Genomic DNA, 18,199 nt, shown 5'->3' with positions numbered 1-18,199 from the left:
GGGGGACTTGTTTTAGGACCTATGCCGGGAACAGAATCATGGTCCGGTTTGTCGGGGGGCGAGATGCTAGTGTATACCGGGGGGTAGGTCCTCCAATTTCTCGGAATCTGGCCTACAGTAAAGGAGCCACATTATCACGTATGCTAGAGCATCATACCATAAACTTATCACAGGTCACTGACCTTATGACACATATCGTGACATATCTGAATGACGTCATAAGCTATTTTTTTATTTTTCTTCTTCTCCTCCTCATCTTCGTTCTTTTTCTGATTTCTTTCTACTTCTGCGTTTTTTGACGGTTCATGAAAAAATATCATAGAAACACTCCTAGCTCGTACCTACCTACCGGTCGGTCGGTTTCAACTGAGTTGTGACAGTGCCAGCAACAACAAAAGCAGCAGTAGCATTAGTAAAAGAAGTAACATTAGTAAAATCATTAATAGCATTAGTAACATCATTAATACCATCAGTAGCATTATTACTATCAGTAATAGCAGAAATGCATTACGTCTTCTTCGCTGGAAGATTCATTTATCAACGTCAAAATAAATACTTGGCGGAATACTTCGCTGGAAGATTCATTTATCAACGTCAAAATAAATACCTTGGCGGAATAAAAACTGTATCTGTCCAGAAACACAGGTAGGTATAGGTACATATGTGAATAGCTACATACCTAGGTACACATGTGAATACATAGGTAGCTATAGGTAAATAATAAAGGAAGGACGGGCTAAAAATTCTGTCCAGAAACATAGGTAGGTATAGGTACATATGTGAATAGCTACATACCTAGGTACACATGTGAATACATAGGTACCTATAGGTAAATAAAAAAGTAAGGGCGGGCTAAAAACTGCATCTAACTGCATAGAAACATGGGTGTAAATTTATGTAGGTATCTTCACAGCTACTGCACTTCACAGCGGTACATTAATGTTGAGAATTAACTACATATTTCTATGCAACTATACCTATGTACCTATTGTAGAGAAACTAACATGTTAGTAATTATTACCTAGCGACCAAACATGGGTGTAAATTTATATAGGCATCTTCACAGCTACTGCACTTCACAGCGGTACATTAATGTTGAGAATTAACTACATATTTCTATGCAACTACCTATGTACCTATTGTAGAGAAACTAACATGTTAGTAATTATTACCTACCTAGCGACTCGAGACGAGAAAGAGGCGGGGTGACGGGAGAATGAAAATATGAGATCACATAAATTATAGGGAGAGGGAGAGAGAAGAAGAGAGAGAGAGAGGAGAGAGAGAGAAAGAAAAGAGAGAGAATGTGAGGGACAGGACAAGAAAAAGGAGAGAGAAGGTTTGAAGGAGAAAATACAGAGAAGAGAGAGGAGACTCCCAGCAGTAAGTACTCTAACTACTATTATTGTGTGCGAATTTTCAAATAATGTTGAACATAAAATTCCATACCTCGACTGTAATCGAACCTACGTCTTGACCACTATACAACCGAGGTAAATGTAAGAATTAAAACTTGGACTAAACAAAAATAGGCAAGCAAGGCGAAAAATGTAAAGGCTTCCAGGAATAAACCATATAGGACGAGGAGAAATGACAAACAGTAGAGAACGAGTACGAAAGATAATCGATGAAAGAGCACTCCGAGGAAATCAGCAATAAATATTAGAGTGATGCAGTGATTAACAATAAATATTATGTACATAACACATAACGAAACTATATAAATTTGTATGTAGGTACAATAGGCACATAAAGAAACCTGCTATTTTTTATCATGATAAATGACTCATTTCTACTCGACTGTAATCGAACCTACGTCTTGACCACTATACAACCGAGGTAAATGTAAGAATTAAAACTTGGACTAAACAAAAATAGGCAAGGCGAAAAATGTAAAGGCTTCCAGGAATAAACCATAGGACGAGGAGAAATGACAAACAGTAGAGAAAGAGTACGAAAGATAATCGATGAAAGAGCACTCCGAGGAAATCAGCAATAAATATTAGAGTGATGCAGTGATGAACAATAAATATTATGTACATAACGAAACTATATAAATTTGTATGTAGGTACCTACAATAGGCACATAAAGAAACCTGCTATTTTTTATCATGATAAATGACTCATTTCTCCCCCTTTAGCCTGATTCACTCCTACCCTACTGATAATACATACCCACCAGTGGCGTATGAATTATCTGTAGGGTCTTCATGGAAAATTGGAACTTGGATTCTAAATTCTAAGACTTTCCGAAATTGGCCTTTTGTGCCAGCTTATTTAAGATTGTTTTTTTTTTTTATTTTATTTTATTTTTTCTTTTAAGAGGTTTGACAGAGGGAACTGTAACTGCTATGATCTTATCGCCCCGAAATCGAAGAGAGAAGGAAGACAGGATAGGAGAAAGCTAGCCATTCAGAGAACGAACATTATCCCATTAGGTTAAAATCAGCCCCGGGCGGGAATCGAACCCGCGGCCTAGCTCTTACAAGGCAGACGTTAAAACATAAAAAAAATCCCTAATTTTCGAACACTTTGTTTCATGGGTGTCAGCAACCTCCGTGGCCGAGTGGGTATCACACTAGGCTTGCACGCAGGAGGTCCGAGTTCGATTCCCGGCAGAGCCGAGGTTTTTTTTTCGGCTCTGTGCTTGGAGTTCGGGGTGCACTCAGCCTCGTGAGGGCAATTGAGTAGCTACTTTAATCGAGTAGCGACCAGTGGCGGCATTACCAGAGTAAAAAGAAAAATTATATATGTCATAAATGGTAAAGGAGGCTCTTAGTAATGCTGTGATATCTACAAAAATTGTGAAGAAGCTCTCAGCTACACCACAAAGAAATCATGATTTAGATTTTTTTAGACTTAATTCATGGGTGTCATCTCTTCTTCTTCTTCAACCAACCAACCAACCAACCAACCAACCAACCAACCAACCAACCAACCAACCAACCAACCAACCAACCAACCAACCAACCAACCAACCAACCAACCAACCAACCAACCAACCAACCAACCAACCAAGAAAAAGATAATCAAGGAGGGAATTGAAGAAATTTAGGAGACAACTGGATAACCTACGGGAAAAACTGATGCTACTTAGGGATAAGGGAAAATACCAAAAAGCACGGGGACAAGGGGACAAAAGAAGAAATGGAACAGAAAGATGCCGGTAGATTCGAAGTTGATAATTGTCAACTCAAATAGATATCGAACCTACCGGGTGACTGTGAGGTTCAAAACCCCACGTCACACATTATACCTGGAAACTTGGAAGGGTTATGGCAAGGTTTTCCAACCCTGCTTTTTTTTTTGTGATAACGTCGGGAAAAGAGATTTCGCGTACTTTTTCCTCCCACATTTTTGCATTATCATTTGAATGGCTTTTAGTAAAAGTTTTTACCTTGTTTCTGCTTTGTTGGAAACTGCAGTATTCCACTAACAATGAGGACATTACAGCTCTTCAACTCTTGTTCCATCAGATTTTCTATTCCTCTTTGTTTCTTCTTTTTTATTTTTATTCTTCGTTCTCTGAAAGGTTCTTTCTTCTGTTTTCTGTAATCCTCCCTTCTTTTGCCCTGTGCAGTCTGTGGTAAGAGGATTCTGATAAGACGTTCACCTCCCAGATTGTAAAAAAAAGTTTATCTACCGGCTGAGCGTCTGGGGGAAAGAGACTTTTTGGTCCTGTTCGAGTAGAATAAACAAACCTTTCTTATCTTTGAAAACTTTGTACACATCACTTTCAAGCATAAGCGTATATGAAGATTACAAAACTACATAGTAAAACAAGTCCAATTGGTAGAGAATTGGAGATAGCATCAAAAAATCAGAAATTCAGAGAACTTTTTAAAACTTAAAACGTATACTCCTCCGGATAATTGAACATAGCGAGACTAGTGAGAGGTGTTTTAGAGATACTAATCATAATCATAGGGAATCACACCAAACTAGAGTTACTAGAGATAGAGACCATATCAAAACAGAGAGACCAAATCGAAATAGAAAGATATAAAGCCCAGATATTAGAGAGGTAGGAACTTGGAATTATGTAGGAATTTGAAATTATGACAATAATCCATCCGGCTCATCAAATAGACAACGTTGTATCAAATATCTAACGCAGAGGTTCCCAATCTGTGGTACGCGTACTACTAGTGGTACGCAGGAGTATTTCTAGTGGTACGCGAAGAGATTTGAAAAACCCACAACCCTAGTTTGGAGAGAAAAATATCTACAATGAGTGCACCAAAAAATTGTGACTACGGCGCTATAATCTCTTTATTTAACCCCCAAACCACACAAAATTGATGTTTGGTGGTACGCCAAAAGAACCTTGATGTGTCAGGTGGTACGCAGTACTCAGAAGTTTGGGAATCGCTAATCTAACGTATCAAACGCCTTAACTATGAACGAATCTGATATGAAACTATATAACTCTGATGATTCCAAAGTATTCAAAGATCTAGGAACTAAAGATTTAGCTAAGAATGAATTGAGGAATGCCTTATTCGCTTTTGTACAATTCACATCCCAAGATTAATGAACCAGAGATGGAATATTTGTAGGCTTACACGTGTGAAACTTTCTAAGGCAGATTTTTCTTGTTGATTCTCCCTTTCCATGAATCAGTTTGGTTATGAGTTATGACTAGGAATAACCCCATGAGAATGAAGTTTTCCAAAGGAATTATTGCTTTGCTGCCGGAGATATATCTTCCGAATCTCACGTCACCACATCAGACAAGGTGTGGTGTTGAGCTACAGACAATGCAGAAAAAGGATCCAGGCAGTAAGAAAAGACAAAATATGGTCTGAACATCACACGACTTTCCTTGACTTTTTCGATATCTCGAACCGTTCAGTCAGTAGAGCTGAGATCTGTGTCATAGTTGAGGGCTCTTACCGTTCTCTAGATATTTTGTTTACTCTTACAGATAGCCACACATCCAAAATTGGATGACTAGAATTGAAAGTAAAACACACTCACACACGGACTAATGATTGAAACCTGAAACTTAGGGACTTCAAAGTATAGGATAAGGAAAGTAAAGAGAACAGAAAAAAAATCTGGTTTTCAAGCATATCTTAAGATTTTTAAGGACAATAATGAACTCAGACCCCTCAGAGGATTTATTGGCGAGCCAAAGTTATTTATGGATTGATTCTTAAACACTGATATCAATCTCTGCCCTCATGTCTCCGGGACATGGTACCATGAATACATTATTTCCATGAAATCTTGCAGTCCAGAATTCATAGCAGAATAAAATTTCGAGATGAATTTTTAGCAGAACAAAATTCGATGAAGCTGTGGAACGTTTCAATTTTTGTTCGTAGTGGAGAGATTCACGTATTGTTTTTAGAGATATGTATGTTTATTATTGTTTTAGAGAGATATATCTATGTATGTACATATTTAGTATTGTTTTAGAGACGTGTCTAGAATACGTTAGGAGACTGTGCTTAAAAGGTTCATTTATTATTATTTGACTATCAAGATCAAATTGGGATTTTCGTCACATACCTCACCCAGCCTGACTGGGAAAAGCAATCAATTTCCCAGATGGTCACCCATCCGGACACTAACCACGCGCAACACTTCTTAACTTCAGTGATTCATTGGGAACTGGTGTACTCAACGTGCTAATCCACGGTTCCTGTTTTGTCAAGACATGATGGAAATCTCATGAACAAAGACAAAACCAATGAAATTGTCAATATTATTGACATGGTCGTCACGGCAGACAATCCCGAGGTTGTCATCCTAGTTAGCTTGGTTGGTAGCGCGTCTGCCTTGTCAGCACTAAGTCGCGGGTTCGATTCCGCCGGGAGCGGAATTTATCTTGAACGGATAATGCTTGTTCTCGGAATGGCTGGCTTTCTCGTATCCTGTTTTCCTTCCCTCTTTGATTTCGGGAATAGAACTCGTGACCTAGCGTTTACAAGGCAGACGCGCTGCCAACCAAGCTAAGGCTGGCTAGCATAGGACTGAAAAGTCCTTCGACGGAACAATTTCAGTACTGTTGAAATTATTTCGCCTGAATACAAAACATCCTAATTAGCGGAGATATATCTTCCGAATCTCACGTCACCACATCAGACAAGGTGTGGTGTTGAGCTACAGACAATGCAGAAAAAGGATCCAGGCAGAAAAAAAAAAGACAAAATATGGTCTGAACATCACACGACTTTCCTTGACGTTTTCGATATCTTTAACCGTTCAGTCAGTAGAGCTGAGATCTTTGTCATATTTGAGGGCTCTTACCGTTTTCTAGATATTTTGTTTACTCTTACAGATAGACACTCATCCAATGTTGGATGACTAGAATTGAAAGTAAAACACACTCACACACGGACTAATGATTGAAACCTGAAACTTAGGGACTTCAAAGTATAGGATAAGGAAAGTAAAGAGAACAAAAAAATCTGGTTTTCAAGTATATCTTAAGATTTTTAAGGACAATAATGAACTCAGACCCCTCAGAGGATTTATTGGCGAGCCAAAGTTATTTATGGATTGATTCTTAAACACTGATATCAATCTGAGCTCTCATGTCTCCGGGACATGGTACCATGAATACATTATTTCCATGAAATCTTGCAGGCCAGAATCACCAGAATTCATAGCAGAATAAAATTTCGAGATGAATTTTTACCAGAACAAAATTCGATGAAGCTTTCCAGATGAATTTGATTATTTTGCTTTTTCGGCGCAAATTTTTAGATCTTGTGAGAATGTTTAAATGTTTTAAACTTGTTTATGTTTTGATCCCTGATTAGTAGAGTGATAAGCTCGAAAACAGGACTGTTACTTTGCGATATTATGGGGCTACTGTTTCTTTTGTGCGACGGACGTAAAAGAAACTTAATGTGCCAGCCCTATCAAGTAAATACAAATACAAGAGGACCCTTCCTAAGCAAACAATGCTCCAAGAAAATTTTATGTTTTGATCCCTGATTGGTAGAGTGATAAGCTCGAAAACAGGGCTGTTACTTCTCGATATTATGGGGCTACTGTTTCTTTCGTGCGACGCACGTAAAAGAAACTTAATTTGCCAGCCTTGTGGCATAGGATTTCATAGAAAAACTCGAAAATATAGAGATTTCTTTAGTCTTTGTACATTAAACACGTAATCAGCAACTTTGTTTAATTTCAAAGATACATATCGTTAAACCACCAGTTGCCTAATCAGCCTAATACATTCATAGAAAAACTCGAAAATATAGAGATTTCTTTAGTCTTTGTACATTAAACACGTAATCAGCAACTTTGTTTAATTTCAAAGATACTACCAGTAAACCACCAGTTGCCTATTCAGCCTAATTTAATGTAACATGTTGGGTATTGCAAATACTGGATATAAAGTCATCTTATGAGTCTTCCATAAAGTCATACGTATAACATATCTGTAATCTGATTTCATTATATCATCAATCAACTTCTTTTTTTCTTCCTTCGTCGTCTCAAGTTCTCGGAACGAACTGAAAGACAGCTGGACCATCTCTGGAAACCAGTTCCCGTGCAGAGAGTTCACACCATAGATCACTTGAACTGGTTCTCGAGTCGAAGCTTGGATAACAATCTAACTATAGTGCGTTAACTTTTGGGCCACCAAAAGCTATACACCTATACAGCTTTTGGGCTATACAGCTGATATCGATTAACATGTCAAATAGATTGGACAGGATTAATTATCAAATGGTAGCGAGAGAACACCCCGTAGAAATGAGAGCATTTGCCTTGTTTATAGAGGAAAAAGGTCTTATTTTAACACAACCATCAATCACCCTGTACTTATGGTACGTTTCGGACCACCCGATATACAGTTGATATCGATTAACATGTCAAATAGATTGGACAGGATAATGGAGCAGTTGCAATTGGGAAAATATTATTAATAACACGTCGATTCCTACGTAAAAAGTTGTGAAAAATTCGAATCTGAGGTCAAAACTCCAAAAAAGTAACTTTAAAAGGTCGAAAATTCAATTTTTAATTGCCGTTCTAATTAAAAAGTTCAAAGAGTTGTGACGTCAGACTTAACGTCAAAATGCGCAGAAACGCTTGCGCACAAACAAACGAAGCGGGAGTCATGAATTATGACGTCATCGCCTACGGGAGCGTATGCCGTGACGTCAAACTTAACGATTTACCTGTATTTTTTAAATCGATTTATCTCGGTATCTAGAAGTCGTAGAAGAAAAAGAAAAATTCCGTTGGTCCTCATTTTTCCTGCTCTATGACTTTGAAACATCACCCAAGTAAGCGCAACTGATCTATTATCAACCAAAAGGTGGCAATGAAACACGTGACCATAACGTATGAATCATCCATGTTAAGAAACACTAGACGAGACGAGATTAATCGAGGATTAAATGTGGATCAAAAGTTGCGGCACGTTAACCTGTTAGCTAGAGTTCCAGACACAAGCAATACATTGGCTCTTTTCGGGCCAAGAATCCATGATATGACAGGAATATTCTATTTACCTCTCATAGATGAATAAATAACTCATGTGGAAGTTGGCACTGGAATTTGTACATCCCTTTGTTACCCCTAATGCCCTAATACCCCCTTAATCGAGGATTAAATGTGGATCAAAAGTTGCGGCACGTTAACCTGTTAGCTAGAGTTCCAGACACAAGCAATACATTGGCTCTTTTGGGGCCAAGAATCCATGATATGACAGGAATATTCTATTTACCTCTCATAGATGAATAAATAACTCCTGTGGAAGTTGGTACTGGAATTTGTACATCCTTTTGTTACCCCTAAATGTACTTGATCTTCATACTTTTGGGCAGATTCAGAATTCAGTGCTGGGTTCTGGGTTTGAGGACATTTAACTGTCTTTCATATCTTCCCCAGTATCAGAGACGGTTTTATTTAACAGGACTTGTAGCTAGTAGTGTTCTAAACTCTAAACAAATACGAAGTTTCACACACAATAGTTAGTGTATTGTGTATTTATTGTCGTCTTGTACCTACATCAACTCTAGTTGTGTTTTCTTCACAATGATGTCTCTTCTTAGTTGTCCAATCTCCTGGTCTGGTTGTCATTATCTTCAATGTCGGTATCTCGATTTGTCGTTCCAGTACCGCGAGTTTTGTGTGACTCTTCCGCTTCAGTAAACATTTTGTTTCCAAGATTTCCTATCGAGTTTGAACTGCTTATTAGTTCGTTTACTGTCGCCTTATTCTTCTCTTTGTCTGTTTCTTCTTTTTCTTTTTTGTCGTCTATCTTGTTCTTCTTCTTCTTCTTCTTCTTCTTCTTCTTCTTCTTCTTCTTGTTGCTCTGTTTCTTGTTCTTCTTCTTGTTGCTCTGTTTCTTTTTCTTCTTCTTCTTTTTTCTCTTTTCTTCCTCCTTCAGTAACCATTTTGTGTGTTTCCAGTCTCATTGATTTTGAATTGAACTGCTTATTAGGTAGTTTATTTACTGTCGCCTTATTCTTCTTCTTCTTCTTCTACTTGTTCTTCTTCTACTGAAAGTTGAACTGCCACCCTGTAGAAGACACCATACAGGTAGCAGTCTTAGCTTTCTACCGCGGCCTGTCACCTAAATATACTAGACACCAGTACCGCGAGTTTTGTGTGACTCTTCCGCTTCAGTAAACATTTTGTTTCCAAGATTTCCTATCGAGTTTGAACTGCTTATTAGTTAGTTTACTGTCGCCTTATTCTTCTCTTTGTCTGTTTCTTCTTTTTCTTTTTTGTCGTCTATCTTGTTCTTCTTCTTGTTGTTGCTCTGTTTCTTGTTCTTCTTCTTGTTGCTGTTTCTTTTTCTTCTTCTTCTTTTTTCTCTTTTCTTCCTCCTTCAGTAACCATTTTGTGTTTCCAGTCTCATTGAGTTTGAATTGAACTGCTTATTAGGTAGTTTATTTACTATCGCCTTATTCTTCTTCTTCTTCTTCTTGTACTTGTTCTTCTTCAACTGAATCTTTATCTTCTTCTTCTTCTTCTTCTTCTTCTTCTTCTTCTTCTTCCTTTTTCCTTCTTTGTTGTAGTCTTTTTGTTGTTTCTTGTTTTACTCTTCTTCCTCCTCCGTAAAGCAATCTCTTCTTCTCATCCTTGGTTCTTGTTCTTTTTAACTCTCGTCTCTACTTTGAGCATAAGCATGAAGCACACTACTACCTATTTCTTTTTCTCTGTGTGTCGGTTATGTCGACTGCAGAAGCTAATGTTCTAGTCTTTTCGTTACGTGTTACGTGTATTAACAGTGTCACTTGGTTTCTTATTTGTCATTTCCGTTTTCTTTTTGTGTTCTTGTTCACTTTTTTGTTCTTCATAGTTTTCATCTTTTCTGTTGTCTTTTTTTATCTTTTTTGTTCTTCTTCCACTACTTCTTCTTCTTCTTCCTCCTCCTCCTCTCCTTCTTCTTCTTTTGTATTTTGTTTTTCTTCTTCATTTTGTTGTATTTTTTGTCGCATTTTTCTTGGCCTGTTACCAGCGCATTGAGCTTCATTGTAGCTGGTGTTGTCAATTGTTTTTCTGTCTACTGCATCTACCATATGGAATGGCCTTATGCCTGGTGGTGCGGTTTGTATAGAATTTATTATTTTGAACGACCGAAGCGAATTCGAAATTTTAAATTCGATGATGAAACATTTGGTTAAATCTGTTTCACCATAATTCTCTAACGGTTTGTTCGATTTGATAAAAATTTTCCAAAAATAACGTTTGCTTCATCATAGGTAACCATCGAAAGGCTGAGCAACCTTCGGCTACGAAGACGCAACAACAATGATGATGATGGGTAAATCAAATCATATTGTGATTGATTCAGAAACTATAGTGGCAGTAAATTACTTCCCGTACTTAACATTGTGACTAAACTTGATGCCAAATCTCTCTATCTCCAACTCTTGGAGAGTTACAATTGACTTCTGGGTTTGCCAATTTTACGATGTTGTGTTCTATGTTTTGATTAGCATGCTCATGGTAATCTAATCAATTCCTGATTACGTTATCAGTTCTTGATTGGATACTGCATCTACCATATGGAATGGCCTTATGCCTGGTGGTGCGGTTTGTATAGAATTTATTATTTTGAACGACCGAAGCGAATTCGAAGTTTTAAATTCGATGATGAAACATTTGGTTAAATCTGTTTCACCATAATTCTCTAACGGTTTGTTCGATGTGATCAAAATTTTCCAAAAATAACGTTTGCTTCATCATAGGCAACCATCGAAAGGCTTGTCCGATTTTGATGAAATTTGGCAAAAATAAGGATTCTCATTTTGGGAAAAATATCAAATTTAGCAAAAATAAGGATTCTCATTTTGGGTCCCTTCAATTCAGCAGAGATGAGATATTAATTCACTTTTGTTTATTCAATTTGAGATTTTTCAAGTGGTTTTGATGAATTATGGGTCGGAGAGCATGGAGTTCAGGATTTGTTGTGATGTTGTTGTTGTTGTTGTTGTTGTTGTTGTGATGTGTTGTGATTGCGCGACTCTTTATGAGTGGAACGTTAAGCAATAGCGGGAGTTGTAGGCGTTCCAACAGTGTTTATTAGCGGAAAACGGTGTCATCTACTTAGCGGCCCACTATTTCATTTGTCGTTATTATAAATAATTTTAGCGTTAATCCCCGACAACTCATTTTCAACTCGGTGGCTTAGTGGTTGAGTGGTAAATAGGAGGGCGCGGGTTCAATCCCAGCCGAGGCAAGGAATTTTGCCCTCATTTCTTTGAGAATGGAGGAGTTGCAATTGGGAAAATATTATTAACAAAAGATTCCTACGTAAAAAGTTGTGAAAAATCCAAATCTGAGGTCAAAACTCGGAAAAAGTAACTTTAAAAGGTCGAAAATTTAATTTTTAATTGCCGTTCTAATCCAATTCAGCAGAGATGAGATATTAATTCACTTTTGTTTATTCAATTTGAGATTTTTCAAGTGGTTTTGATGAATTATGGGTCGGAGAACATGGAGTTCAGGATTTGTTGTGATGTGTTGTTGTTGTTGTTGTGATGTGTTGTGATTGCGCGACTCTTTATGAGTGGAATGTTTCAATTTTTGTTCGTAGTAGAGAGATTCACGTATTGTTTTTAGAGATATGTATGTTTATTATTGTTTTAGAGAGATATATCTATATATGTACATATTTAGTATTGTTTTAGAGACGTGTCTGGAATACGTTAGGAGACTGTGCTTACAAGGTTCATTTATTATTATTAGACTATCAAGATCAAATTGGGATTTTCGTCACATACCTCACCCAGCCTGACTGGGAAAAGCCAGCAGCAATCAATTTACCAGACGATCACCCATCCGGACACTAACCACGTGCAACACTTCTTAACTTCAGTGATTCATTGGGAACTGCAGGTGTACTCAACGTGCTATCCACGGTTCCTGTTTTGTCAAGACATGATGGAAATCTCATGAACAAAGACAAAACCAATGAAATTGTCAATTATTGAGACATGGTCGTCACGGCAGACAATCCCGAGGTTGTCATCCTAGTTAGCTTGGTTGGTAGCGCGTCTGCCTTGTCAGCACTAAGTCGCGGGTTCGCCAGCACTAAGTCGCGGGTTTGTCAGCACTAAGTCGCGGGTTCGATTTCGCCGGGGGCGGAATTTATCTTGAACGGATAATGCTTGTTCTCGGAATGGCTGGCTTTCTCCTATCCTGTTTTCCTTCCCTCTTTCATTTCGGGACAACACGACTTTAGCAGTTGCAGTTCCCTCTATCAAATCTCTTGGAAAAAATAATTATGAAATTATCACTTATTGACATGGTCGTCAGTCGTCACGGCAGACGATCCCGAGGCTGATCAGTACTCTTCTGAGTTTCTGTAGCCTCGGTGAATAAACTTCGTTTATACTGCCAGCATAGGACTTTTTTAAAGAGGTTTGATAGAGGGAACTGTAACTGATGAGGTCTTATCGTTCCGAAATCGAAGAGAGAAGGAAGACAGGATAGGAGAAATCCAGCCGTTCCGAGAAGGAACCTTATCCGTTCAGGATTAAATGCGTCCCGGGCGGGAATAGAACTCGTGACCTAGCGCTTACAAGGCAGACGCGCTGCCAACCAAGCTAAGGCTGGCTAGCATAGGACTGAAAAGTCCTTCGATGGAACAATTTCAATATTGTTGAAATAATTTCGCCTGAATACAAAACGTCCTAATTAGCGGAGATTTATCTCCCGAATCTCACGTCACCACATCAGACAAGGTGTGGTGTTGAGCTACAGACAATGCAGAAAAAGGATCCAGGCAGAAAAAAAAGACAAAATATGGTCTGAACATCACACGACTTTCCTTGACTTTTTTCGATATCTCTAACCGTTCAGTCAGTAGAGCTGAGATCTTTGTCATATTTGAGGGCTCTTACCGTTCTCTAGATATTTTGTTTACTCTTACAGATAGACACACATCCAATGTTGGATGACTACAATCGAAGTAAAACCCACCCACATACGGACACAATGTAAAGATTTCCTGCAATCTGATTGGTTCCTTCATTTTGGGTTGATGACTCATTGCTGTCACATTGATCTGGATAAACTATAGGACACATCATGAGAGGACCCAAGTACGAAATCCTACATCTCATAATACAGGGAAAAATCATCGGGAAACGATCCGTGGGAAGAAGGAAGAATATCCTGGTTGCGAAATCTGTGAGAATGGTCCAATTGCTCGTCATGTGACCTGTTCTAAGCAGCTGTAAACAAAGTTCGAATTGCTACTATGATAGCCGACCTCCGAGACGGAGAAGGCACCTGAAGAAGAGTGGAAGGTAACCACTAGGCGAGGTTAACGCCAGAGGCTTTCTCTATCACCTAACCCTTAGAGCTCCATTATTATGTGGTCAAATTCTCAAATGAAATTCCATGCTTCGGCCGGGATTGATCTCGCGCCCTTCTCTTTATCTGACATGAATCAAAATCCAACAACAACAACAACAACAACAACAACAACAACAACAACAACAACAACAACAACAACAACAACAAAAACAACAACAAGATCGGGAGATTGTCGACGAAAAGAGTGAGGGCGATCTATGACTAGGGCCATGTAGACTATGTTTATCGTCAAGCCCTGTACAAATACAATTACAATTATGGTCGGATGAATCCGAGTGGATTTTTGGTACCGAAGAACCAATCACCTGTGAAGTCCCCCTGGACAAAGCCCCTGGATTGAGGGAGGAAGATTGAAATGTAGACAAACATTAACAACAACAAAATCTGGCAACACTGAATGGAAATACTATTGTAGCCTGATTCACTCCTACCCTACTGATAATTTATATAACCACCAGTGGCGTGGTGTGAAAGATGGGGAAGGAGCGCTACTTTTCAAACCTGGATTCTAAATTCTAAGACCTAAAAAAAATCGCCCTTCTTTGCCAGCCTAGTTAGATTGGAGGGTAGCCCTCCTGCCTTGTAAGCGCCAGGTCACGGATTAGATTTTCGCCCGGTACGAACTTTATCCTAAACAAATAAGGTTCCACGTTCTCGGAACGGCTGGCTTTCTCATATACTGTCCTCCTTTTCTCTTCTATTACGGTATACTAAGAAGACCTTAGCAGTTACAGTTCCCCCAATCGAACCTCTTGAAGAAAATCAGCCTTCTTAGCTTTATACCCTTGAAAACTTTTGAAAAATAAGGAGTAGCATGCACTTTCGAGACCTACCTATAATTATACTTTTATTTTACAAAACAATATGGATTACTATCTCTGAGTTTCAGATTAATACTTTACATTTGTTTATCTTTTTAGCTTCCCCATTAGAAAAGCTCACCCCACACCACTGTTAACCCCTATATAATAACATCAATCAAACTTTCGCCTGCAGTCACCATAAGACATGAAGAGGGGTTGCGAAACATTATCATTGTACCCGGAAGGGTTATGGCAAGGTTTTCCAACCCTGAGTTTTTGCAACTATTGTGATAATGTCGAGAAATTCGTTTTTCCTCCATTTTTTGCACTATTTTTCATTTCATTGGATAAATAGGAAAGGGTTACGAAACATTATCATCATACCTGGAAACTTGGAAGGGTTATGGCAAGGTTTTCCAACCCTGCTTTTTTGTGATAACGTCGGGAAAAGAGATATTGCGTACTTTTTCCTCCCACATTTTTGCATTATCATTTGAATGGCTTTTAGTAAAAGTTTTTACCTTGTTTCTGCTTTGTTGGAAACTGCAGTATTCCACTAACAATGAGGACATTACAGCTCTTAGAACAATAGGTACTGCAGTTTCCAACAAAGCATCAGAAACAAGGTAAAAATTTTCTCTTTTTTTTTCTCTTCGTTCTTTGTAAATGAGTTAATAAGTCAATATTTTCTTTGAAAACTTTGTACACACCTTCAAGTAATAGCGCACGCAAAAGTCACAAAACTACTAAACTTAGTAAAAAGTAAAACAAGTCCAATTGGTGGAGAATTGGAGATAGAAAAATTTTCTCTTTTTTTTTCTCTTCGTTCTTTGTAAATGAGTTAATAAGTCAATATTTTCTTTGAAAACTTTGTACACACCTTCAAACTACTTAGTAAAAAGTAAAACAAGTCCAATTGATGGAGAATTGGAGATAACATCAAAAAATTAGAACTTCAGAAACTTTATAAAACTTTACTCCTACGGATAATTTAGCTTCAGTGAGACTAGTGAGAGGTGTTTTAGAGATGATAAGTCTTCCATAAAGTCATACGTATAACATATCTGTAATCTGATTTCATTATATCATCAATCAACTTCTTTTTTTCTTCCTTCGTCGTCTGAAGTTCTCGGAACCAAAGACAGCTGGACCATCTCTGGAAACCAGTTCCCGTGCAGAGCGTTCACACCATAGATCACTTGAACTGGTTCTCGAGTCGAAGCTTAGATAACAATTGGTGAACTTTGAAGCTTCCAGTCTTGCAACTGCAAATTGCCGGTCGGTATGGAAATTGATTTGTTGAAGGGCAACTCTGTGCAGTCTTGGAAAAGCAGAATTTTGAATTTGGACGAATCATATCGAAATATGGAATTGTAAATACTTTTCCATTCTTTGGTGATTTAGGGCACAGTACTAATAACAACACACTATACCTGACTATAACAGGAGTGCTACTAATATTACTATTCTATCACTATATCATACTATGCATGTAGTCAGTACCCATAACTGAAGCACTATACTATCCATGTACACATTGAGTATCTGAATAAACAAGGTATTCATACTTTATTCGAGGTGATTTTGTACGTAGAATTTGCTACGTACAGATGTTTGCCAAAGAAGATCCTTTATGATCCATTTTTTGACAAGGACATGCACGGACGAAAATTCGGGTATGTCTTTTTTCTACGTACAGATGTTTGCCAAAGAAGATCCTTTATGATCCATTTTTTGACAAGGACATGCACGGACGAAAATTCGGGTATGTCTTTTTACTCTAGTTTCTTTTCTTTCATTCCTTGGTATTTACGAGTATTTGTCTTCGCTTCGGAAGTTGTCTATTATCCATTTTCTCTCAGCATGCCACTAATGGAGATTTGCCTTCGTCTTTCACGCTTTGTCGGATACCGAGATTACCGAAAAGGCGTAGTTTATTTTAGGATAGTTTTACAAATATCAGGTATCAAAAACGTTTTGGACTGCGAGGGTAAAAGGACAAATAAACACTATAAAATTCTGCTATACTGTCTGAAATCTTACCTTCAATGCACGGGAAAAACTTTTGTCTTTATCCTTAGAAGATTTCTTTTTCTGAAACATGAAAACAAGGAAAGTTTTACAAATCAAATAGTACCATGCAAATTCAAGTTTGTTGTTCGTATAAACAAACATTTTTGACTGTGCTTTGGAGTGTTCAAGCTGGTCTAGAATCTAGGGCCTAGAAGATAAATTAGGATAGGTTCATGATCCAAAACAAAATCTTTTAAAACTTCTGTAGATCTAACTGTTCATGGAAGCATAGGAACGCACTTAGGTCCGGGGCCTGCCCTCAGGCCCCCTTAAAACACGAGCAAAAGCGCACTCACCTTTTTATCTTTGGCCCCTGCCCTCAGGCCCCCTTAAAACACGAGCAAAAGCGCACTCACCTTTTTATCTTCGTCCTCCATACTCCGATACATCGCTTCCTCTATTTGCTTCCTCTCATCGTCCTCTTTCATTTTCTGTTGTGCGATCCTGCGGGATTGTCTCACGGGTCTACCTGAAGACTCTTCGGTCAGAATGGACTCTACATCCTCCAGGTCCAAACCTAGGAGACCCTTGTTACGTTTCCTCACTGAGGACAAAAGAGGCAGAGTTCAAGTTGCGAAATTTCTTAAGGAAATAAGGGTAATAGAAAGTAAAAATACATTACTTTCCTAGGATAAGAAAAAAAGATGAGAAACCACTGCTGAATTAATTTGTGTTCACTGAGGACAAAAGAGGCAGAGTTCAAGTTGCGAAATTTCTTAAGGAAATAAGGGTAATAGAAAGTAAAAATACATTACTTTCCTACCTATAGGATAAGGAGATTAAAAAGAAAAAAAAATAGAAACCCCTACTGAATTCATTTATGTAAGTACATAGACGTGCTTACTGGAACTGATTTGGCCTGGCGCATAATTTGTGTAAAGATACATAGACGTACTTACTGGAACTAATTTGGCATGGCGCACTGCCGATACCGTGTAGTCAGATAGAAATAGTACTAGCCGGAAGGCACATAAAAAACCTAAAAGAAAAAAAATAGAGTCGAATGAAACGGAACTTTTTTTGTCTTTTCTTTACAAGCGACACTTACCTCATGTTCGTCACCCAAAGCCAAAGGATCCACGCCATCCTCAGCAATAGCAGTCTTGATCAGATTGTCATAGTCTGAGAACTTGTAGCTGACTGTAGCCTGCCTCCTCTGGCGTAGCGTATAAATAGGACCTTCCTCTTCAGAACTGGAACCTGTGTCACTACTGCCTCTCGAACCTGCCGAGGCTGAAATGATATGCAAATGATTTTTCAAGAGAACAGCCTCCGTGTCCGAGTGGGTATCACACTAGGATTGCACTCCGGAGGTCCCGGGTTCGATTCCCGGCGGGGTCGGGGTCGAATCCTCTTCAGAACTGGAACCTGTGTCACTACTGCCTCTCGAACCTGCCGAGGCTGAAATGATATGCAAATGATTTTTCAAGAGAACAGTCTCCGTGTCCGAGTATCACAATAGGCTTGCACTCCGGAGGTCCCGGGTTCGATTCCCGGCGGGGTCGGGGACGAAT

At 38.5% G+C, this 18,199-nt stretch overlaps 1 protein-coding gene across 1 annotated transcript in view; it reads right to left on the bottom strand.

Moving 5' to 3' along the window:
• The window catches only part of LOC113469513 (cilia- and flagella-associated protein 251-like), a 25,046-nt gene that overhangs the window by 5,600 nt on the left and 1,247 nt on the right, over positions 1 to 18,199 (bottom strand). The window contains exon 2 of the mRNA XM_026827285.1: positions 17,734 to 17,955. Coding sequence (XP_026683086.1) covers positions 17,734 to 17,955 — 222 coding nt within the window. The remainder of the gene's footprint in view (positions 1 to 17,733; positions 17,956 to 18,199) is intronic.

Source organism: Diaphorina citri, unplaced genomic scaffold, assembly GCF_000475195.1.
Source record: "Diaphorina citri unplaced genomic scaffold, Diaci psyllid genome assembly version 1.1 scaffold1110, whole genome shotgun sequence".
NCBI lineage: Eukaryota > Metazoa > Arthropoda > Insecta > Hemiptera > Psyllidae > Diaphorina > Diaphorina citri.
The sequence above is the reverse complement of the archived record's forward strand: the minus strand, read 5'-3'. Positions and strand labels throughout refer to the sequence as shown.